The sequence below is a fragment of the Trachypithecus francoisi genome, unplaced genomic scaffold (genome assembly GCF_009764315.1).
Source record: "Trachypithecus francoisi isolate TF-2019V2 unplaced genomic scaffold, Tfra_2.0 Lachesis_group1, whole genome shotgun sequence".
Lineage (NCBI taxonomy): Eukaryota > Metazoa > Chordata > Mammalia > Primates > Cercopithecidae > Trachypithecus > Trachypithecus francoisi.
In genome coordinates, this window is record NW_022681454.1 from 149,734,731 (window position 1) to 149,760,053 (window position 25,323).

At 46.0% G+C, this 25,323-nt stretch overlaps 1 protein-coding gene and 1 long non-coding RNA gene across 2 annotated transcripts in view; one reads left to right on the forward strand and one right to left on the reverse strand.

Moving 5' to 3' along the window:
* Positions 1-6,058: 6,058 nt before the first annotated feature.
* Positions 6,059-8,705, reverse strand: LOC117086033. The gene is made up of 2 exons (XR_004438184.1): positions 8,202-8,705; positions 6,059-6,997 (listed from the first exon to the last, which is right to left on the reverse strand). It is a non-coding gene; the product is annotated as an uncharacterized LOC117086033 (long non-coding RNA).
* A 194-nt stretch (positions 8,706-8,899) lies between these two features.
* The window catches only part of FHDC1 (FH2 domain containing 1), a 42,444-nt gene continuing 26,020 nt past the window's right edge, over positions 8,900-25,323 (forward strand). The window contains 2 exon segments of the mRNA XM_033215509.1: positions 8,900-9,428; positions 15,556-16,173. Of these exon segments, the coding sequence (XP_033071400.1) occupies positions 15,676-16,173 (498 nt within the window). The 5' untranslated portion in view covers positions 8,900-9,428; positions 15,556-15,675.

Below are 25,323 nucleotides of genomic sequence, written 5' to 3' on the forward strand. Positions count from 1 at the left end.
CAATCTAAAAATGTGCCAGAATCCACCTGTGGCCCAAATCGTGTTTGGTTTCTCTTTTTACTCCAGTGCAGATGACCAAACCTGTCCTGCTGCCACTTTCCTCAATGATACTGGGAGGAGGGCAAGGCCCAGCCGAAGTTCCACTAAAAATGCCCGAGGAGAATAGGCACCGGCCGACTTGCCAAAGGGTTTGGGTTTTATTGCTTTCTGGTTTTTTCTTTTCCCCAACAGCACAAAGAAGGGCAGTTATTGGACAGGTGTTATTTAAACATTCTATTGTAGATAAATGTGTTGTTTGGTTCTACTGCATTGTGGAGCATGCGGGGGAAGATAACTGACCCAGGTGATGAAATGGAGCCCTTCCCTGGAACTAACCAGTCCTTGATGTTGTGTGACTAAGTAAAGATGATAAACCTCATCTGCTGGGCGTGTCACTTCACACTCGGCATGCACTGTGAAAGCTTTCCGTACCCTTGGTCATTCCCTCTCCCCTCTCCATCCAACCCCATTTATGCAGGAAGGGAGTGCTAACAAGAATGCTTCCATCTCAAACCTTTTCTCTGCCTGGGAAATCATTTTATGTTGGTTTTTGAAATAAAGGATTTAGTTTAAGATTCTAAAGTTTAGAGGAAAAAAAAAAGTTTATTTTGCCAAGGTTAAGGACACACCCATGACATAGCCTCAGGAGGTCATGATGACATGACATGTGCCTAGGGTGGTCAGGGCACAGCTTGGTTTTATACATTTTAGGGAGACATGAGACATCAATCAATATATATGTAAGATGTACATTGACTCAGTGCAGAAAACTGGAACAACGAGAAGCACGGAGGGGCTTCCAGGTCATAGGTAGATAAGAGAGAAATGGTTGCATTCTTTTGAGTCTCTGATTAACTTTTTACTGAATACACAACTTACATGTGGGGGGGGGGCACAGAGGAATGGTCACTTATACCTTAGACTGGCTTAGTGAAACAAAGAGGCAAAGGAAGCACAGATACACATTTGTCTCACATGAGCAGAGGGATGACTTTGAGTTCTGTCTGTCCTTTGTCCACAAGAAATGTCCTTGTGTGCAAACTGTGAGGGAGATATGTCGCTTTTTAATCTTTGTAGCTTTCTCATTTAGAAACAGAATGGGAGGCAGGTTTGCCCAACGATGCAGTTCCCAGCTTGACTTTTCTCTTTGGCTTAGTGAAATGGGGGTCCTGAGATTTATTTTCCTTTCGTACCATCAAGGGACTTCTCTGTACATGAGTAGGGGGATCACCAGAGACCCTCTTTTTATGAGTTCCTGTGCAATGGAGCTGCTGGGGTAGGATTAATTTCTCTGCCTTCTTCCCCTGCCATAGACAATGTTTAACCTGATTATGCTCTGCAGGCAAGTAGCCACCCTTGGATATTAATCTTCTTATCAAATAAGATAAACTGTGAAGAAGGCATGCCATAAAGGAGGGAATGTGAAGCTAGAAAACATGTTCAAATCTGTCATGGGAAGCATGGAGGGATACATGAAGATGTGTGGACATCTAGTATTTTCTCTGCTTTCCCTTTTCCATGGTCCTTTAAAATTTTCAATTCTCCAGAAAAGAAAAATTGTATCTTGTTTTTGTGAAGCCATTTCCAGCATGAAAACAATCCCATTTGACAGTGTAAACTGTCCTGTGCTTAGCTGTGTGCTTGCCCTGCACTCCCTCCCTGCCCCCAACCGTGTGAAACAGATGCCTGCAGTGACACTGCCCATCAATCACCCCACAGGAAGCAGGGCACAATTCGAAACCCCAAAATGCAGAAACTTGTTCACCTGTGCCTTCCACACAGTGGTGGGGTAGGAAGCCTAGGGTATTACTTGGAAAATCAGCAACATTTCAAGACAGATTAAGTGTAAACTTATTCTGGCATAGTTTTGAGAAATCACCACCAATTAGACACATTGTAATATACAGACAAATTTTCTTCTTTTTTACTATCTAATTTACAATTTAATATCTAACATACAAAAGTTGATCAAAGGCACAAAAACACTAGAAAAAAGGTTGAATATTTAATACCAACCCTTCTGAGTTAATTACCAGATCCTTGTTTTTCAGTAGCAGGCCAGCAAGTTACGAGTTAAGATGAAAGGAGTCCTAGATTTAACCCCAAAAGATCCCCCTTCAATTTTAGCCAGGTCAGGCCCACAAAGAGATGTAGATGTAAACTGATTATGATGCTAAGTGTTTGACAGGGATCCTCTTTGTGTCCAAGGCCAGTCAAAACTTGAATAATGGTATTTCCAACAAAAAGCTTGCCCCCTTTGCTTTTTAATGGTCCATTGTAATTATTTCTATAAATCTGCTTGAGAAATATTAAGATTCTGATTGTTGTGGACTGGTTTATTATTTGCTACCATACCCAAAGGATTTACCTTCTTATTATAGAAGCTTAGTGCAAAGAACTGTCCAGAGTGAGTTCACTAAACTAAGCACACACTGGATTTCCAAGGGGAGCAGAAAGGCCTTTACCAATTGCTAAATCACCACCGTGTCTTTGCCCATCTTCCTATGTCCTACAAAGACTTACGTGGGATGTGCACATAGCACTTCCCCAGGGAAACACGCACACACACACACACACACACTCACACTCTCCAATATTGTTGAGTCATTGGGTTTGTTTGGAGACTGCTTAAACTGTGTGTGTTATGGTTTCAAATTACTGTTTGCTCTTCTAACTTCTTAGTAGAGTAAACAATTTGAAAATAGTTTGAACCCATAGCAAAAGAAACTGGCATCTGACAAATTCTTTAACTTAATTCCTCTTATTAAGACTCACATACTTTTTTCTGGTGACAAATAATGGAAAGAAATGAAAGGTTTTGATGTTATATTTTACAGCTATTTCTCTCCTCAAGGTTTGAATGTTATAATGGCCAGACCCTACACAAACAGCAAGCAGTTTTCTAAGCACCGAATCAACTATAAACTAAAGAGCTCTAGCTGGAGGTTTTCTGGGTAAAAGCTCGGTGATGTCTACAGTTTTTTTTTCTTAGTCTCCTCTTCCATCTCTGGCCTCCAAAACACACACACACACATACACACACACACACACACACACACACACACACGAAAAACAAAGGGACAATTTGCTCTAAGGAAATACAGTATAGATAGGCAGGCATGAGAGTCATCACATTATCTTACTACCTCATTCCTGTATGTTGGGTAAAGGTTGTCTTTAATCTCTCCTACTTTCAAACAAATCAGGCACTACTGTTGACAAAATACCCCTATTTACTTCTGGCAAGGCAAATGTCATTGATGCTACATTAGATACTAACATCACATGTGGAAGCATTTTCTATTTTAAACTTTCAACCCTGTCTTTACAAAAAATACAAAAGTTAGCTGGGCATGGTGGCACGTGGCTATAGTCCCACTTACTTGGGAGGCTGAAGTGGGAGGATCAGTTGAGCCCAGGAGGTTGAGGCTGCAGTGAGCAGTAACCACGCCACTGTATTCCAGCCTGGGTGATGGAGAAAGACCCCGTCTCAAAAAAAAAAAAAAAAAAAACTTCAAAAATCACTACTTAGCATTCAGAAAAATATTTCTCCCTTTCTCCCTCTTCTCCTTCTTAATGATCAGAGCCTAGTCATAACTTACAGTATTTAAAGGCAACTTTCCATTTAAATTTGTTAGCCTTCAAAAATGAAGTATTGGCTGAGTGGTGGCTCACATCTAAAATCCCAGCACTTTGGGAGGCCAAGGCAGGAGGATTGCTTGAGGCCAGAAGTTACAGAATAGCCTGTCTCTATTAAAAAAATAATTAATAAATTTAAAAATCAGAAACAAAGTATTATTTTTTCAGTTCAAAAGTTGTTTGGGGCCAGCCACAGTGGCTCATGCCTGGAACCACGACACTCTGGAGGTGAGGTGGGAGGATGTTTGTGTCACTGTACTGGGCAACAGAGTGAGACTATTATCTCAAAAAAAAAGTTATTTGGAAAATTGCCAAAAGGTATTTGATACAAATTTGCATTTTATGATAACAGTAACAATTCTGCTGATTTTATTTTACACTTGCCACCCTTTGAAGGAAACAAGGTCAGAGGGTTGGTAAGCCTTTGCATGTGTCTGCAAATCTATTTAACCATAATGTGGACAGTTTGTTTGTTTCTGCAGTTTCCAATTTTAAAAGGCAAAGACAGCCTAGAATCTTAATACTGAACAACTGATCTAATCAAATATATATTTTAAGAAGAATAATGATTAAAGATTAAGTAAAGATCTCAGTCTGTATCCTAGAGGGCCCATGAAGTCAGCTCATGTAGACTTACTCCTTAAGCAAATACTAAAAGTCTGTTTTACGTGGATTCTGAAATTTGATTCATTTTGAAGGCTTTGTTTACTTGTTCCTAATGACAGATTGAAATACAAAATACGTGATGTAGGAGAAACTAAAAGCCTCTTTGGTCCAAGGAGGCAGAAACCATAAGAATCAAAATAAACTGGGTGTAGAAAATACAGCATTCCGGAAAGGGCAACCCAGGGAGAGCGAAGAGCAAGCTGCAAATGGAATCAGGAAAACACAGCAGTTCTTCTGCAGGGCCTGGTACCAGTGCCTGGTACAGACCCATTTTCTGGGCCACACTGAGTTATCCAACACACTTTCCGGGAGGTCTGGCCTCATTGGAAAACTGAGAGCTGGTCCACTGCTCAAGAGCATTGCAGTTGCAGCAGTGCCACCTCCAAGCCACGAATGCCAGTGGCTGGGCAGACTTTGGGCACACTGGGCTCCAGGAGCCTTTCCAGCCTTACTCAAAGGCTGGTTGGCACATTTTGGGGACACAGATGGACAATCAGTATATTAGTAGACGAAGAATAAATTGTCTTCTAGATTTGCAGCTTTAGATCCAATCCATCAAGATAAGAACTCTATTTAAGAGTTGTGCCATGCTTCATTGAAGCACTTTTTGACCATGTCCTATGTACAATTTGAAAAATAAGAGTCAAAATAGGCCAGGCACGGTGGCTTACATATATTAATCCCAGCACTTTGGAAGCCTGAGGTGGGTGGATCACAAGGTCAGGAGATCGAGATCATTCTGGCCAACATAGTGAAACCCCATCTCTACTAAAAATACAAAAATTAGCCGGGTGTGGTGGTGCATACTTGTAATTCCAGCTACTTGGGAGGCTGAGGCAGGAGAATCGCTTGAACCCGGGAGGTGGAAATTGCAGTGAGCTCAGATCGCTCCACTGCACTCCAGACTGGCAACAGAGTGAGACTCCATCTCAAAAACAAAAAAAAGGTCAAAATAAGCATGACATATTCAGGGGCAGTACACCCCACTGCTTGAGTGAAATGGGACGCATCCAATTGTGGAAGATAAACGTAGGATGCTGCCAGATTGTCAGACTGAAGAATGCTGCCTTCTTCCTGGAGGAACACATGGGAATCTGAAGAAGGTTTTGAAGAGGTAGGTAACGTGATGAAATCAGGCTTTTAAAAACAGTGAACTGACAGCAGTTTTGGGATGGATTTAGGAAGAAGAGAGAAGCAGAAAGAACACCAAGGCAGTGGATGTAGGTATCCAATTTAACCTCTCTAAGCTGGGAAATCCGAATGCTTATAGGATCATGGTGAGAATCAAGTGTGGTGCCTGATATGTGGCCAACAGCAGATAAATACTGGTTCCCTCTTCCACTACTTAGGGTTACTGCGGTGATGGTGCATGTAAAAAATAAGACAGGTTACTTGGGAAAGAGCAGCAAATTTAGCAAATACTTGAATTTTAAAGAATTTAAGAGAGACAATGAAGCAAAGGAAAAGCTAGGATTTCAAACAGAAAAAACAGGTCTTAGGTAAAGAGGGGGAGGTGGTGGGTGCGGGAAGAGTACTAGTTTTGAGGGAAAGATGAGTTGACTTTTGGATATTTGAATTTGGACTTCAAATTTTACAATGACAATATGGATTCAAGAGTCCCTGACATTGAAGAGAAACCCGGAGATGTACCTTGAAGCTCAAGTTTCCAAGCCCCTCATTTTCCCTGGGCCCTTCCAAGGATACAGGTCTAGTATTACATTTGTAAGTTTTTATTGCTTTCCTTTAAGAAGCTCCCCAAGGAGTTATACAAGCTTCAGGCCCCACAACATCTGGATGGGTTCAATTTGAAATCAGAAGGTATTTCTATGGGATAATGGGATATCAAGAGTTGGAAGAACCTTGTTACTGTCCTCAAAGGAAGAGAAGGGTCAGCAGAGAAGGCCAGAGAAGCATAGAGAAGGCCTTAGGGTAGGATGCTGCCAAGGAGATCAAAGGGACGAGGGGCTGAGGATGGGTCACCAGACTTGACTTCTCAAAAAGTAACTGTTTTTAGAGCGCATGCTCAATACAGTTGCGGGGATGCCACTGTCATGGGGCTGAGGAGGGAGGAGTAGGCAGGGAGTGTGGAGTCCCCATTTAACAAGGTCGACAGTAAGAGAAAAGAAGATGCCACTCCACTCCTCACTTTCAATCTGCTGTAATTTAACTTGAGCCTGAACAGTCAATATTCCTTTGGGGATTAATATTAGCTCCCTGAGCATGACATTGTCTTTCTCTTTATTACATTTTCTTATTCTTTAAGATTTTAAGGTTCTCTTAGTTGGATCCACTTCTCTTCATGCTCGGATCAATGGCCAAGAAATGGGCTATTGGCAGGCACAGTTCTGGTTTTTGTTGATGGGTTTGTTTACACTAATAGTTTCTCTTTCTCGATCCAAGGCTTGCATACGGAGGCCAGGAATTCCGTCCTGGGAGTTCAGGGACTGAGGACCAGGGTGGAGGAAGCGAAAGGCGTCAGGCATTAGGCTGGAAAAGTCTTGGTCGATTATCTAGAATCAAAGAGTCAAAGGTAGCGATGACTTCATCCCCGTAGAGGGCGCCTCCCTACCCCGGCAGTGGATTTTCGGTCAGCCGGTTTGCCCGGGATGTTTTCTTTAACTACTTGCTTCTCACTGCTTGGCGGCCCAAGTCACTTTGATGGAAAAAAAGAAAAAAAAAAAAAAGTGATTAAATCGATTCCCCTGTTTCTTTCTGTGAGGAGCGTGCCTTTCCCAGACAGCATGCGTTCATTCGATCAGGCCTGGCAAAAATTTTTGAGGGGTCTTTTTACGCTTTAATACAACCTAAAGGTTCCTGTTATCATCATAGAAAATTAAAAACAAAAACAAAATAAAAACGGTAACAAACTTACAGATTGGCAGGCCCCAGGGAGGAGCTGACCTTTGGGAAGCTCTGGCCCAGCCAGGTTTCAGCTGCAGGGGCTGGGACAGGACAGTTCGCCCAAGTGCTACTAGGTTTCCAGGGAGAAGAAAGTGTTGGGGCAGAGGGTGGTCCGGCGCGTGCGTCGGGGGCCGTGTGCGGGTGTGTGTGTGTGTGTGCGCGCGTGTATATAAGAGTGTGTGCGCGCCCGTGTGCACAAGAGAGGGTTCCCGGGAGGCTGCCGCAAAGGCTCCTTTGTGAAAGGCACTTGCAGGTTCAGAAGCCAGCTTGGCGCCTCCTCTTGCCCGTTCCCTGAGGACACCTGGCTCTTCTGGGCAGCCCAGCTATCTCCACCTCCTGCCGCCCCTACTTCTCTCGGTGGCCCCTGGCCTAGCCCCGCGCCAGCCTTCGGGTGCGGGGGCAGTGTGCCCCGAGGCGTCTCCCCCGGGGCCCCGCGCAGGTGAAGGTGAGCGCGTGGCGGTGACGGTGGCGCGCTGAGGGTGGAAGGGGGGCGAGGGAGGGGCGGAGCAGGAAAGGGCGCGCTGCCCTTCGCGACGGGCCAGGAGCAGCGGGGCCGCAGCTTTGTTACATGAGGCCGCCGCAGCGCCCCGCCCCGCCCTGCCCCCTCGCGCTCCGGGGCTGCGGGGCCTGCAGTGACCGGGAGGAGGCCGCTGCGCCGACACAACGGCGGGAGGCTGCAGCGGTCTGCGCGCCAGGAGCGGGTGGCGCTGGCCGCGGGTGAGTGCGGGTAGGGCAGCCGAGGCGGGGGCGACCGCGGCGCGGGACACGGGCAGCTGGAGCCCCGCAGCTCGGGAGGGTCGGGGTCGGGGTGTTGGCCGGGAGCCGAGGCTGAGGCGCCGAGAAGCGCGGCCGATGGGTGCCGGGTCTCGGCTTCCTCTGAGCCTCACCGGGAAAGCTGGAAAGGAGGTTCCATCTCCCTCCACATCCACCCGGGTGACTTAGGCGGTCGCTCTTACCCGGCCGCGGAGGACTGCGATCGGTCCCTGGAGGCGAGGACGCGCCGGTGTGGACCCGCGTCTGGAGAACGAGCTGCATTGCCGGGCTGCCACGGGTCGCACTTGGGTGATTGACTATTAGCTGTGGCTAAGAATTTCAGATCAACCGCCCCCTAGTTTATCCCCGCCAGTGGGAGACAGCGGCGTCCCGCACAGAATGCGCAGCCGCGGCGCCGCGCTCGGCTCCCTAGCCAGCCGGGGGCCACGCCTAGCCCCTGAGATAGTGGTGTGGCGGTGGCGGGGACCCAGTGCGGTGGTGCGGACCGAGGACTAGGCGCTTCTCGCCCCGACATACTTGCTCCGGCTGCGCGAAGTTCGGGTTACAAGTTGCGCCCCGCGCCTGGAGGAGTGTGGGGAGGGGGAGGAAGCGGGTGGGCTGGGGATCAGCCTCCAGACAAGGGGTGTCCCCAGCTCTTGGAGAGCGGGTTCTGATCGGTTTCAAACGCCAGGAGTCTCCCCCGTTTTTCTCTCACCGGCTCGTCCCGGCTCCCTTTTGGCAGAGTCGCAGTGCGACCGTGAGGCTTTTCCCCCGCGCCTGCGACCCGGACGGGGGACGTGGGAAGATGTCGCGGCGGACGCTCGGGGTGGGGCGGGAGCGCGCGGCCGCCGCAGACAGGGTGTCTGCGAGCCGCAAGACACCCCACTTTCGTTTCCATTACATGGACATCTCCCTTAGTTAGCCGTCTCCCACCCCACTTCTGGGCGCAGCGTGCTAAGCCCCCGCAGAGGGGCTGGCGCCTCGGGGGGCGTGGCGTCGGGGGCGTGGGCTCTCCAGCTGGGGCCCCTCGGGGGGTGGGGGCGGGGCCGAGACGCCCGCCCGATGTTGGTGGGTGTCGGGAATGGGCGAGCCTGTCCGGCGGCCGACCCAGTTGCGGCCGCCGGACGGAAGAGCGGTCGGCCCTGCGGAAGGCCGAGGGTCGTGCACCGCCGGCGCTGGGCGCCCGCCCCGCAGTCTCCGCCCTGCAGGCGGCGGCCTCTCTCCCGGCCGCAGAGCCGGCGCGGCGCGTGTGGGCGTTGATCTCCGCGCGCACCGGCGCCCCACCCTGGTGCGGCGACTAGCTCCTGCCCGGCTCTGATAAGGACCCGGCTGGGGCTCCGCGCTGCCCGCGGGGCCGCCCTCTCGGGTTCAGTTTGCTGCCCCCCCAGCGCGGCTTCCGGGGGTTTCGCGGTCCAGCTGGTGGCTTGTTGGTGAGTGGCTCTGGCGGGGACAGGGTTCTGGGTTGGGGATGGAAGGAGGCTGCGGACCGCTGGCTAATGAGGAGACCTAGTAAACTACTATGTATCCAAACTTGAAAGAAGTGGTGACCCAGGACCCCCTAGGCCGAATTTCTTCCGAGCTTAATGGTCGGTTTTCAAACTTCTTGTGTGGACAGAAAGGATCTCCGGGGTTCGGCCGTCTGTGACCCCCTTCTACTGACCCACAGTTGTCTTCCTGGAAGGAGCAGCCAGCGCTTCCTTCCCTCTCTCTAGAGCATCCTTTGGCACGCATGTACTTTTTTATTTTTTTTTTCCTTGGTTTTGGGACAGTGAGAGAAACTGAAAATGTACATTCAAATACAGGCATTCTTCCTCCGCTCTCTGGTGTTGGTCTCGGACGTCTGTGAATGTTTACATTGTGCTGCAGATTGAAGGCGCTGACTGGGAACGCGTTGTCCTGGGTTCTTTCACTACTGCCTGGAATACAGGCAGATGGAACACAGACGACGGAACTCACAGAAGAGTTGGACAGTCCGGCTCTGGCCCGACTGTGTCGTTGTACCGACTGACATTCTGTGTTTAATAATCAAGAAAAGTTTTGAAAGATAAGTGGTGGTGGAGGAGCCTTTTCCTGAATTAGTGGAGTGAGAGTAAGAATTCCAGTTTAGAATTGTCCATACTTTCCCCATCCTTTTCTTCTCTCCCAAATGCAATAAAATAGGGCTGTGTGTTTCTCTACTTCTGCTCTCCGAACTCGGCTTGCTCTGCCCTGGTTTGTCATCAGAAGCATGTGGGCCAGCCCTTCCTGCCCCCACCTCATCTATGGCACATGCCAGGAGTCAAGGGGAAAGGTTTATAGCAGGTTTTCCTTGATGTTCCTTTTGATTATTGTTGACCAAAGGAGTGAGTGACCAGCTGAGCACCAAGACCCCACTGGTCCTCGTTCAAAAAAGTCCTGAGCTCCAAACTGACGTCCAGGAACATGCTGTCCCCTTAAATACACTGTGAGATGAAGCCTACATACTCTTTTTTTCTTTTTTCTTTTTTTTTGAGACGGAGTCTCGCTCTGTCACCCAGGCTGGAGCGCAGTGGCCAGATCTCGGCTCACTGCAAGCTCCGCCTCCCGGGTTCACGCCATTCTCCTGCCTCAGCCTCCCGAGTAGCTGGGACTACAGGCGCCGCCACCTCGCCCGGCTAGTTTTTGTATTTTTTTTAGTAGAGACGGGGTTTCACCGTGTTAGCCAGGATGGTCTCGATCTCCTGACCTCGTGATCCGCCCGTCTCGGCCTCCCAAAGTGCTGGGATTACAGGCTTGAGCCACCGCGCCCGGCCTACTCTTTTTTTCTTGATTCCCTTCAAGAGACTAGAACTTCTAGTTTTGGTTATTGTTGTTTTGTTGTTGAGATGGAGTCTGGCTCTGGAGTGCTGTGGCGCGATCTTGGCTCCGCCTCCGCAACCTCCGACTCCCTGATTCAAGCGATTCTCCTGCCTCAGCCTCCCAAGTAGCTGAGACTACAGGCGCGCGCCACCACGCCCAGCTACTGTGTGTGTGTGTGTGTTTTAGTAGAGACGGATTTCACCATGTTGGACAGGATGGTCTTGATCTCCTCATCTCCTGATTTGCCCACCTCGGCCTCCCAAAGTGCTGGGATTACAGGCGTGAACCACCACGACTGGCCGAGGCTAGAACTTCTAGGGATGTTTCTGACACCAAGGAAAAAGTACAGCGGGCTGTTTAGGCAAGAGAGCTTAGGAGGGGGCCGGGGACGACTCTGAAGACCCTTAATGAACGTTGTAATATTTTTTGCCTGCCAATTAACTAAAAGTTAAGTACATGATCACAGCACTGCTTTATTGAAATTTCATATACTTTTTTTTTTTTTTTTTTTTTGAGGCGGAGTCTCGCTCTGTCGCCCGGACTGGAGTGCAGTGGCCAGATCTCAGCTCACTGCAAGCTCCGCCTCCCGGGTTTACGCCATTCTCCTGCCTCAGCCTCCCCAGTAGCTGGGACTACAGGCGCCCGCCACCTCGCCCGGCTAGTTTTTGTATTTTTAGTAGAGATGGGGTTTCACTGTGTTAGCCAGGATGGTCTCGATCTCCTGACCACGTGATCCGCCCGTCTCGGCCTCCCAAAGTGCTGGGATTACAGGCTTGAGCCACCGCGCCCGGCCTGAAATTTCATATACTTAAAAGATGCTCAACTGAGCTACAGCCTCTTTGGGAGAGTCCATCACTCAAACACAACTCTGATGGGTCATGAGTAGCACTTAGGGGACTTGAAGAGACATTCCCATCTTCAGAACCCAGCCATGACAGCTCTGCATTTTACTCAGAGCTGGGCACTTGTCAGCCTTAGCAGCTATCCTCATCCTGTTCCTGAGGTCTCCAACCTGTAGCTGAGATCTTACATACAGGCCTGTCTCTCTCTTCCCCAGGGGCAGATTGATGGGACTACTTAGCATTTTCCAGACAGAGTGGGGGCTAATCCCATTGTCCCTACTGGCAGTTGTCAGCTGTGAGAAACAGGCAGTTAGTGTGGTCTGTTAGGGCTGTGTCATCTCCTGCGTTCTCCTAGTGTACCTGGAGAGCGTGTGTTTGCATCTCTACTGTGGGTAGTACTGCAGCAAATCCAGCGTTCTTTTGTATATTCTCTATTTTAATTTCCATGTGGCTGTGGAAAGGGTTAGAATTCTGTCTGTACTCTGCTTTTCCTGCCACCTCTTTCACATTGGACATCCTAGCCCAGGGGGAAACCCTATTGGAGTAAGAGTAGTAAAAGCATTAGCTCCTTGGCTAATCATTGCTGGCGAACCTATTCATTAGAAGCTGTTGTGGGGCTAGGATCCTTGTGTGTTACCCTGGGAAAAAATTAATCAGACAGCATACCAGGGACAGTGTGGTACATTTTCTTTTGTTTCCTTTAACTTAAAAATAACATTCTTTTACATGGGGCATTGGTTAGAATCATCCCAATACAGAGCTAACAAGTGTCACTTTTTACTTTGACAATTGTTTATCTGACACTTCCTCTGTGCAAAGCACAGTACTAAAACATGCACCTTTCTGGCTTTGTTGTTAGGAAACAGTGAGGTTGCTTAACCTTGGAGTATATAGTCTTCCTTAGTCTTTGTCAATACTCTGTATTTGCATTGTGAGGTTTAGTGGCACATCTGTACATATGCAGCACTGAATGAATGAGTTATTGCTTTCTAGATTGGTGACTTTTTGAGCTTATCACCATTCTTAAGAGGGATAATCTATAAATAAGTCAGCATATCTGGAATTGGAGGTAAATTGGAGGATTAACCACTCTTTTATATATGAGATGTTTTATGTACCAAAGTATTGTTAAATATGTAAGGATAAACTGCCAAAATTACCTGCACAGTCTTGAAAAAGAAGAGTTCAAATGTAACTATAAACTGTAATTGACAATGAGTCATTTGCTTTAAGGGTGCCAACTATGAAAACAGCCTAGTTATGCCCCTAATGATAATTATGAAAACTCCTTCTAGAAGCCAGTTGCATCTCAAGTGAGCTGTATGTCAGCTTGAAGAAAATTTTCTATTTTATGTATTTAAAAAGTATTCAGTGGTGATGGCTGTGCAACACTGTGAATGTACTTAATGCCACTAAATTGCACACTTAAAAATGGTTAAAATGATTTTTTAAAGTATCCAATTAATAGCTGGAAATGCCATTTTCCTTCCATATAGAGGCAGTTTTCAGAACTCCAATATTCAAATGTTTCATTAAAATATTTGCTTTTGAAATATGGAGACAATTGGCCGGGCGCGGTGGCTCAAGCCTGTAATCCCAGCACTTTGGGAGGCCGAGACGGGCGGATCACGAGGTCAGGAGATCGAGACCATCCTGGCTAACACAGTGAAACCCCGTCTCTACTAAAAATACAAAAACTAGCCGGGCGAGGTGGCGGGCGCCTGTAGTCCCAGCTACTGGGGAGGCTGAGGCAGGAGAATGGCATAAACCCGGGAGGCGGAGCTTGCAGTGAGCTGAGATCTGGCCACTGCACTCCAGTCCGGGCGACAGAGCAAGACTCCACCTCAAAAAAAAAAAAAAAAAAGAAATATGGAGACAATTTAATAGATGATCACCAAGAATTGAGAAAGGACAGATCTCACAAACTTCGATAGCAAAGAATGGAAATATTACAAGTTTGTTCCTAGCAGTCAGGGGTAACTTGGCATTTTATCTATAAACCCAATACATATGTTAAAGCAAATGTAATACCTGTGAAAATAAAGGGAAATTGGCCGGGCGCGGTGGCTCAAGCCTGTAATCCCAGCACTTTGGGAGGCTGAGACGGGCGGATCACGAGGTCGGGAGATCGAGACCATCCTGGCTAACACGGTGAAACCCCATCTCTAATAAAAAATACAAAAAGCTAGCCGGGCGAGGTGGCGGGCGCCTGTAGTCCCAGCTACTTGGGAGGCTGAGGCAGGAGAATGGTGTAAACCTGGGAGGCGGAGCTTGCAGTGAGCTGAGATCCGGCCACTGCACTCCAGCCCGGGCGACAGAGCGAGACTCCGTCTCAAAAAAAAAAAAAAAAGAAAAAGAAAATAAAGGGAAATTATATGCACATATGATAACAGCTTGTTATTGTTATAAATAATAGCTGTGTACCAGGCATCTTGGTAAGGACCATACATGTGTTAGCTCTTTACTTTTATACAAACCAATGGTACAATTATTTCCTTATATTGTAGATGAGATGCTGAAATGTAGGTGACGTTACTGACCTCAGCTCACGTTGCACATCTCGAAAGCAGCAGAACTTTCTGAGAAAAAGCAGTCTATTCCTAGAATCTCCACTGTTATTCCCAAGGCAGCCCTGTCTTTCAGATATGGTTCTATGTAAATCATTTTGTAATATTTGAATCTGTGAGATCAGATTGTTTACTTCTGTGTAGTCCAAAATTATTTGATTAACTTATGGTTTGTAAGTATGGGCTTTGACTGTGGTGCTGTAAAAAGATAATTACATCCCGAAGTGCAGTGTAAAAAGCCATTGTGTATGGCCCTTTGTGATCTGGAGGAAATAGTCCCCTTTCCACACTCCCATCTAGTTGGGGTGCTCACTCAATAGCCTACATGGGGCCTTTCTGCACTCCCACTTACCTGTTCTCATATCTGAAGAAATTTAGTTGTTTTGACCTCTGACATCAGATCGGTAACAGCCCAGCATCAAAAACAAACATTTGAAATTCCATAAAAATGCAACCCACTAAAGTAAGTTGGTGACTATGTATAAGGGACATGGAGTAGATGTGACATGGGCAGCGTGTCCTTGGGCATATCTCTTCTTTGCTAAAAGTGTCAGAAGCAGAAGAGGTAGGTGATGGTTTCCAAAGAGTGGCTTAACTAGAATCCAAGATGATAGAGGTCCTTTAATGTGTTCTCCTAATTTTACAAATGAGAAAATGGAAGTCTAGTGAGGCGAAGTGACTTGTCTAAAACTGTAAGCAGTAAAGCTTGATTTAGGGCTGGAATCTCATTTTTCATATCTGCTGTTCTTTTCTCTATTTGGGGGAAAGCCACATCACCAGGCAGAGCAGAAATATGGTGGCCCTGATTCCAGGGAAGTGAGCTAGGCCATTATGATACATCTCCAAATGCCCTGCCTTATCCGTCCAAGGTGCAAGATGCCTTTTTTGACCCATGATTGGTAGGAGACATGTCCAGACTGGAAAAAGGTAGGGTCACTAATGCCTAATGCTTCAGCAATTTGGGCAGTTTCCCTAGGGGTTGGGCAACCATTGTCCAAAGAGAACAAACTAGTTAGTAAACAAGTGGTTTATTCATAAAGTGAGCAATACTTGCTGAGCCTATAGCAGGCTCTCAATATATATGTGCTTTGTTGATTAATGTAAGGTTTCCAATTGGATTTGTTGCAATTTTTTTGGCAGAATTTCCAGGTAGTAAAATTTGATTCACATTTAGAAAATCATCGGTTCCTTGTAAGGCAACTTGGGATGTGTTGCCCTTCATTGATTTTCATATCCAACTCATATGAGAGGATTGATCTAGCCTCTGAAGGGAGATGCTGATGTGAAACTGTTTGTCCGTAACTAATTTTATATTCGTTTTATCTTGGTAGGTTTGGAAGAGGACAGTTGCCCTTTATTCTGGCGGCAGATAGCAGGTGAAAAAGTGCTACACAAGTTTGTGTCGTCTTCTCCAAGGCCAAGAGATTATCTCCATAGGAGGTGACAGTACTATGCATGTTATGAATTGTGTCTCCTTGGCCAGTGATAAAGAAAATGGGAATATTGCCACAGCACCTGGATTCATGATTGGGCAGACACCGCCTCCAGCACCTCCTCCACCTCCTCCTCCACCCCCTCCATCTCCACCATGTTCATGTTCAAGGGAAGAGTGTCCTTCCTCCCCTCCTCCACCCCCACCACCTCCACTTCCTGGGGAACCTCCCATCCCACCTGCCCCACCAGGCCCACCCCCAACTACTCATATGAACGGCTACAGCCACCTTGGTAAGAAGAAGCGAATGAGAAGCTTTTTTTGGAAAACTATTCCGGAGGAGCAAGTTCGGGGCAAAACCAACATCTGGACCTTGGCAGCCAGGCAGGAGCATCACTACCAAATTGATACAAAGACCATTGAGGAGCTCTTTGGACAGCAGGAAGACACCACCAAGTCTTCCCTTCCTAGGAGAGGAAGAACTTCAAATTCATCGTTCAGAGAAGCTCGAGAAGAGGTAAGAATGCAAGGTGGAGGGCTAATCCTCTACATACTGCATTGTTTTGTGTTTTGGGATGTATGTACATTTGAAACAATTGCTAGACATCCCTAAGAAATGAGATAATGGAAGCAAATGTGCCTTGGAGATGATAGGCAGGGTCTTTACGATGAGCTTGAACTGAGTATTGAGAAAGTGTAAGAAGTGTGCGTGCTGTATCCTCCCAGACGCCCTGGTGGATTATGACCTCATGCAGAAAACATGCTGTTTGGGATCACTGCCCCTATCTCTAGCACATCTGCTGAAGGTTCCCCTGTTGGAGAATTCTGCTGAAGTCCAGGATCGTTAGTCTCTGCTGAAACAAAAACTGAGTTTCTAAAATTGGTTATCTGGAATGAACTGGAGCTGACTAGGGCAGACTACCTTTTGTTAAATAACATCATCAGCTGACGTCCATCCTTAGGATTTTACCCTTATTTTCTCCTCTAGTTTTTATATAACAAGTGTTTCAAGATGGCCTTCATTCCTCAGATCTCTGAACTAGATTATGGCTGTTGGGGAACAGAGGCTTCCAAAGAGACAAAGCATAAAGCTGTTTTCAGAGAGGTTGTATAGGAAGGATGTTTCTAGTTAACACTAAATGTGTTACTTTGAGAAAAAATAAAGCTATTAAGTTTCAGGAAATTAACTGAAAGCATGACCCCAGAGCTGCAGATCACCATATATTACAGAAAGTGCATCAAAAATTACATTTATAAACACTGTCAATTTAGAAACTTGAAGAAACCTCTACCTGCTAGACAAGATAAATATAAATAAAAATAAAAGGAAAGAATGCTGCCCCCCACCCCCCGCCCACACACACACACAAAGCACAACAACGAAACAGGGAAAGACAACAGAAATTCATCATTTAAAAATATGTCGTAAAGGAGCAGAGAAAACAGGTCAGAGATGGAGCTGATTAGATAAGAGAATGGGCAGGGCCCTGGGATGGAGTAGGAGCTCCATGCATTATTGAATTCTTGAGCCAACAGTATTGACCTCTTTTCTCTTTCTGGCTCAGGAACATGTTAACTCCTTCTCTCCACTAATTCACTGGGGAGCCCTTAAAGCTGATTGTGTGATCTCCTGTTGAAATAGCTAAGAGTCTATTTTTAATGAAATGCAGGAAACACTGGGGTTACATGTAAACTGTGGCATAAATTTGAGAAGGAAATCTTCATGAGAACCCTTAGTGCCATTAGTGCTGAACACAGGCTTGCCTGTCTCTTCCTTTTATGCAAAGTCCTTTTATTTGCTGGAGTATCCTTTCAATATTGGAAGGAGCAAGAAGTCATTTCCTTAGTACCCTGGCCTTTGCCCCAGCTCCCAACAGAGGTTCTTTATTGTACAGTAGGTCATTTCTCACTATTGTCTCCCAGCTCTCTTTACTGAAATTCAAGAATACTGAAGTAACTATTGGGTGGGCCCACATGGAAAGGAGGCCTGTGTCTCACCAGAGCACCTGTAACAGAAGAGGGCTAGCTCACCGTGTCCCGGGGAGGCAGCTGTCAGGCTAGAGTAGGTGGCATCGTTTGTGAATTGGGAAAATTTCAAGAGGCTAAGGGGAACTTGCTGCTTTATGTTCCCAAATTAAAGAGAGGTTAAGAACCACTCAGAGAGAGAGAGAGAGGAAAGTGGCAGGGGTGTGGCATCTTTTCTCAGCTATGATAGAAGCAGAGATGTCCATTTCTTTTTTTTTTTTTTTTTTTTAGACGGAGTCTGGCTCTGTCGCCCAGGCTGGAGTGCGGTGGCCGGATCTCAGCTCACTGCAAGCTCCGCCTCCCGGGTTTATGCCATTCTCCTGCCTCCGCCTCCCAAGTAGCTGGGACTACAGGCCCCTGCCTCGTCGCCCGGCTAGTTTTTTGTATTCTTTAGTAGAGACGGGGTTTCACCGTATTAGCCAGGGTGGTCTCGATCTCCTGACCTTGTGATCCGCCCGTCTCGGCCTCCCAAAGTGCTGGGATTACAGGCTTGAGCCACCGCGCCCGGCCCAGAGATGTCCATTTCTAAAGCAGATCTGAAATTCAGGGAAAAAATACTCTTTCTCAATTGCCTTCCTCCACCCCTGCACCCTACGCAGATTTTTACTCTTTTGTCATTAACTTATTTTTTAAGAATTATTTTTTAAATGGTCTTAAAATTATTTTTAATTGTGGTGAAATAACATATAACACAAAATTTAGCATCTTAACCATTTTTAAAAAGTATTTTTTTTTTTGAGACAGAGTCTCGTTCTGTCACCCAGGCTGGGGTACAATGGTACACTCTTGGCTCACTGCAACCTCCACCTTCTGGGTTCAGGAGAGTCTCCTTCCTCAGCCTCCTGAGTAGCTGGGATGACAGGGGCATGCCACAATACCGAGCTAATTTTTGTATTTTTAGTAGACATGGGGTTTCACCATTTTGACCCAGCTGGTCTCAAACTCCTGACCTCAGGTGATCTGTCCACCTCGGCCTCCCAAAGTGCTGGGATTATAGGCGTGAACCACTGTGCCTGGCCTAACCATTTTTAAACAGTTTGTTGACACTAAGTACATCCACATTGTTGTGCAACCATCACCACCTTCCCTCTCCAGAACACTTTTCATCCTGCGGAACTGAAACTCCATACCTGTTAAATCAGAACTGTCCGTTCCCCACTTTCCCTAGCCCCTGGCAGCCATCATTCTACTTTCTGTTTCTATAAGTTGGACCCCTTTAGGTACCTCCTGTAGGTGGAATCATGTCATATTTGTCTTTTTTGTCACTGGTTTATTTCACTTAGCATAATGTCCTCAAGGTTCATCCGTGTTGTAGCATGTGTCAGAATTTTAAAGCTGAATACTATTCCATCGTATGTATAGACCACATTAGTTTATCCACTCATCTGTTGATGGACAGCTGGGTCGCTTCCACCTTTTGGCTCTTGTGACTATGCTGCCGTGTATATGGGTGTACAGAAATCTTTGCTTTTAACACTTGTAGGTCCTAGTCTGAGAGACAGCATACTAGAAAGAAAAAGTAAATCACCATAAGATAATCTAACTCTGCAACTCTTCAGTATTTGGGTATGATAAATAGTTGAGAATGATCCCTTTAAGTGCATTAGGTAATGTTGTCACATAACTGAGACTATCCAGAATTATTTTCAATTTTCATGTTATCTGTAGCGTGACTAGAAGTATTATATATACTTCTTTTGCAGTAAAAGAATATGGTACATGCTATTTTCTTCCTTACCTCAATTTTCTTCTGAAGAAGTTAGAACTCAGCAGGGTTATTGTCTAACAAAGATCAGTAATAAATCTTCCAACTCACTTTGCAGTAAGCGGAGTCCAGGGTCAAAAGTAATAGTCCTACCATCTGTCTGTGTGGACTGCAGAATTCCCTCCGCAGCCTGTTCAGCAGAGGCACTGCTCCTGAGCCCGGAGCCACAGCATCACCACGTTACAACACAGGCTGCAGTTCTGGAGGTTCAAACTTGCCCAGGCACAGACTATGACCCTTGAAATATCATAACCTCCTATAGAAACAGCCCGACATTATGTGATTGGTTTATCCTTTAAAGCCTTACACATCATTACTAATAAGTTCCATTGTACTTGCAAGCAAGAAATTTGCTGCAAGATAGGGAAGATGGGAGAATGGCTGAACTTAGAAAGAACAACATTTAAATAGTGAGTTAGAACATTTAGTATGGGGCCAGGCACCGTGGCTCGCACCTGTAGTCCCAGCACTGTGGGAGGCCGAGGCAGGCAGATCACTTGAGGCCAGGAGTTCGAGACCAGCCTGGCCAACATGATGAAACCCTGTCTCTACTAAAAATACAAACATTAGTCGGGCATGATGTTACATGCCTGTAATCCCAGCCCCTCAGGAAGCTGACGGATGAGAATCGCTTGAACGCGGGTGGGGGAGGTTGCCGTGAGCGGAGATTGCGCCGCTATGCTCTAGCTTGGGCAACAGAGCCAGACTCTCTGTCTCAAAAAAAAAAAAGAAAAGAAAAGAAGACATTTAGTATGGGAAGTTATGAAATATTACTATCCTTGTATCTTTGTTAACTAAAAATTAACTCAAAGAGACTGTAGATATGATAGTATAATAATAATTAAACCGTAATAAAGCAATTAGAAATAAAGACATATTGCTGGGGATGAGAATAGAGAGATTCAGCTTAAGCTCATCTTCTTCTCAGAGTTGCTGATCCCGTCCCCTGAGAAGCTCTGTAGTTCCTGACCCTCTATTACTGACATTCCTCAGGCCTCCTGGGGTGTTAGCTGAGGGTGTGTGTGTCTCCCTCTACGGTCTGACCAGCTCTTAAAGGGAGGGCTCTATCTTAGCCATTTGGTATCTTCCAAAGGAAACAAAAGGTTACTGAACTGGACAGAACTGAACCAAGAGCACAAAGGGATCAGCTTATGAGGCATCAACAGATCAAAATTGGGGCTCACAAAAAAAAAACACAAATATTGAAACACCTGAGGTCATTCACTATGATGTCTGCAGCCATCTAACGTTGACCATCTAGGAAATAAATAAAGTGGCTAATTAGAAAAAGAAGACCACAGAGGAGAGAGAGAGAGACAGAGAGACAGAGACAGAGAGAAGGGAAGGATGGAAGGAAGATTGGTTTTTCTAAATTTTTTTTTTTTTTTGAGACGGAGTCTTGCTCTGCCACCCAGGCTGGAGTGCAGTGGCCGGCTCTCAGCTCACTGCAAGCTCCGCCTCCCGGGTTCACACCATTCTCCTGTCTCAGCCTCCCGAGTAGCTGGGACTACAGGCACCCGCCTCGTCGCCCGGCTAGTTTTTTGTATTTTGTAGTAGAGACGGGGTTTCACCGTATTAGCCAGGATGGTCTTGATCTCCTGACCTCGTGATCCGCCCGTCTCGGCCTCCCAAAGTGCTGGGATTACAGGCTTGAGCCACCGCGCCCGGCCGGTTTTTCTAAATTTATGACAAGTAATATTAAATATTTTATTCTCCCATGCTGTAATTCAGCTGTCAGTCATTCTCACCTTTTGTTATGATGCCAGTATGTTCTAGAATTTCAGGATTGCTCACAATCCAGAACCGTAGAACTAGATAGAGCATTTCAAATACATTTGGAAAAAAATGTACTTCAACTGGGTTTTCATTTTTTTCCCCCAAAGTTGGGGGAAATAACAATTTCCAATTGACAGCCAACTAAACGTGAAAAAGAAAATGAAAAACCATCAAAACCCGAAAGCTAGGTCCATATCGGAGGATAGAGGAAGATCTTTACATTTTTGTTTTTCAGGACTTGAAGTGGGATGGAAATAGCCACTATGTAGTGTTACTTAAGTAGGTAAAGAAGCCCCCTTTGACATAAACAAAACTGGTTTAAAAGTTTCTGCCTTCACCGTGAGGACATTATGCTAAATAAGCCAGTCACAAAGGACAAATACTGTATGATTCCATCATAGGAAGTACCTAAAGTAGCCAGATTTATAGAGACAGAAAGTAGAATGGTGGTTGCCAGGAAATGAGAGGGGGAATGGAGAGTTAATTGTTTTTTTGTTGTTGTTGTTGGTTTGAGATGGAGTCTCCTTCTGTCACCCAGGCTGGAGTGCAGTGGCCTGATCTCAGCTCACTGCAACCACTGCCTCCTGGCAATTCTTCTGCCTCAGCCTCCTGAATAGCTGGGACTACATGTACATGCCACCATGCCCAGCTAATTTTTTTGTATTTTTTAGTAGAGATAGGGTTTCATCTTGTTGGCCAGGCTGGTCTCGAACTCCTGACCTCAAGTGATTTGCCCACCTCAGCATCCCAATGTACTGGGATTACAGGTGTGAGCCACCGCACTGGGCTGAGAGTTAATTGTTTAGTGGGTACAATGTTTCACTTTTGCAAGATGAAGTGCTCTGGGGATAGATAGTGGTGATGGTTATACAACAACGTGGATGTATTTAATGCCACTGAACTGTATTCTTAAAAATTGTTATGGAGCCTGGGCAATTTAGTGAGACCCCCATCTCTACAAAAAACTTAAAAATTAGCCAGACATGGTGGCTTGTGCCTATAGTCCCGTTACATGGGAGGCTGATGCAGGAGAATTGCTTGAGCCCGGGTGGTGGAGGTTGCAGTGAGCTGAGATAGTGCCACTGCACTCCAGCCTGGGCAGCAGAGTGAAACCTTGTCTCAGTAATAGGAATAAGAAGAAGAAAATGGTTATGGACCAGGCACAGTGGCTCAAACCTGTAATCTCAGCACTTCTGGAGGCCAAGACAGGAGGATAGCTTGAGGCCAGGAATTCAACACTAGCCTGGGCAACATAGTGAGACCTCATCTCCACAAAAAAAAATCTTAAAAATTATCCAGGTGTGATAGCATACATCCATAGTCCCAGCTACTCAGGAGGCTGATGCAGAAGGATTGTTTGAGCCCAGGAGTTTGAGGCTGCAGTGAGCTATGATCACACCACCACACTCCAGCCTAGGTGACAGAGCAAGACCCTGTCTCTTAAAAAAAAAAAAAAGTTATGATGGTAATTGTTATTTGTATTTTACCACAACTGAAAAGAAGTTTCTTCTTCCTTCAAAGGATATGGGAGGCAGATTTTGTAGTGGATTGATGAAGTGAATTGAAATTACAAAAGTTGTGGTAGAATAAACTAGGAGAGCTGATTTGGAGGTTTTAGCAAGAGTGGTGGTGTAGCCATTCACACGCCTCACTGAGTGGCATAGCGCTGCTAACTGTTTTAAGTGGGTATCAGCACAACCCTGGCCCTCTGGCAGTTGCGGGGAAACTGTGAGTAGAGCCCAGGCCCCCTTCTCATCCTAGTAGGAAATCCTTGAAATGAGTTGAGTGCATTAATTACCTCGTTACCTTATATTTCTAGCTGCCTTGTTTGCCACTCTTTGGTAGGAATTTTGGGGGAAGAGCTAACGGACTCTGCAGTATGCTGACTGTACCCGTGGCACTGACTTCTGTGGCGGTCCTGCCTGCATGTCCTGGTGTGGCCTGTTGATTGGAGCTGGTGGGAAGGAGGGGATGATGCAGTTAGCTCATTGGCTGGGTTTGTTTATCCCTATTCTTTGGGCAGTTTCTTGCCTCTGATTTGTTAGCGTGTGCAGCCAGTGAGTCCCACTGGGATCCCATGTGCAGATTCCACTGCTCTGAATGGTTCCAAAACACCATCCAACCTGACCTGGCTTTGTTTCTGAATGGCCCAGCTTTGAGACAGCAAGCATTTGGGAAGTGAGATAAGCTAATTTACATGTGTAGTGATAACCCTCTTTAAAGGACTTTAGCAGTCACTCTTATAATACTGCTTTGGAAGGATCAAATGCGGTAAAGTGGAGAAAGAGACTCCTCAGGCACTAGGCAAATCTGAGGATGCCGGGAGCCAGTGGGACTGTCCCTGAATGGTATCAGTTGTCTCATTTTAATGTTGTTTGGGTGAAGTACCGGGCTCTGTTTTTCCTGTAAGGTGCTCAGTCACAGCCAGCCCACGTTATCCCTTAGGAATATCACCGAATTCTCTTCATTTCTGAAACACAGCTTGAGCTGTGGAGATGCCTGCTTCCACAGCTGGGCTGCCCCTGTGTTGGGGCACCATGGTCTGCTCCTGTAGGGCCAGGGCTCAGGCCCCTGGAGGCTCTCTTGCCTGGTGAGAACATGATTCCCATCCATCATCTCCCAGATACAGCTCTGGGGTCACCAGGGGACTTGGCCTGGCACACATATATCTTCTTACACATCTGCCCCCATTCCTGGAGAAAACTGACAATGCAAGCACCATGCTGGTAGGGAACATTTGCGGCGTCTCTATAGGAAGCCCAGTAATATGAAAACCCACAGACACTAGAGTGAAAAGGAGTCAAAGAGAACCAGGCTAGCCTATCAGTTCAACATTGCTCTAGGAAAGTCATAAAAGGATGTCTGTGAGGCTCATTTTCCTTACCTGTCCAGTAGAGATCCTAGGAGTAATTTTCTCCTTCACTTTTCCAGCAACAATGTCTCTGGATCTAGGCTGAGTGAAGCGAGTCCCAGAGGGTTGAAGAGTGAACAGGATGAGTGTGGGGCTTAGTTCATGTGGGGCGTGGGAGAGCACTGCAGTCAAGGGTTGAATGTAGCAGAAGGTGGCACTTCTATGAAAGGAATACGAAACAAGTTGTTTCATTTAACCATCCTAGGTGAATGCAGAGGAAGTTCTTTGAACGTGCTGTGTAACTATATCAATATAGTTATGCATGGCCTTTTAATTTATGAATTATAGTAAACCCAGTTTTCTGTCTTAATAAATTGAGATTCCTTTTTTGGTATGAGCTTTTAAAGGGTGTTGAGTTTGACAGATTTTATTCTCACCCTTTCTTTTTCTCTTCCCCTCTCCTCCCTTTACACTGAACTTGAACTGCAGTCCCTAGATAGGATTCCAATAAGGAGGCTACCCTTTCAGCTTGGGAGTTTATTTTATGGCTGGCAGGTGATTGTGTTAACATGAAATAAACCCCGAGGTTAGTAAATAATGTGATTGTTAAAGATTGGTCTTCAAAAGAAGGCAACCTTACTCTTGTAAAAATTTAACCTTATAGCCAGGAAGTGACATTAACGTTGGTTAACAGTCTTGCTGCTGGTTATAAACTCAGAAGCAGACCCAGAGATCAGGAATTTAGTCTGAAACCTGATTCTCTTTTGTTCACAGTGAATCACATACATTTGGAAAGGAAGAGCATTGTAACAACATTCCTATTTTAGCTAGTCTCCCTTTACCAAAAAACAAATGGGAAAAAAATGCAGCAGTTTTCAGGTTATCTTTCCTCCACACAGCCTGAATGTTTACATGCAGAGACAGAAATGGCTTCTGTATTTAACAGCCAAAAAAAAAAAGTTCTAATTTCTAGTCCGATAAAGCCACCTAAAATTATAAATTTTGATCAGTGAAAACCTGCTGCAGCCCAAATCTGGTTTTGACAGAATAGCTATCCCATATCTCACTAAATAAAAAGATTCCCTGTATTGTAAGACATCCTGATTCCAGAGATCAGGAAAATGCAAAAACAAACAAACAAACAAAAAAGTATCTTAGCCTTGGTGAAATGTATACAGCACAAGATTTTTCTTTTGAAAATTTTGAGTAAATAAAATGTGGGACACTACCGTACACCCTCCTAAAAGATC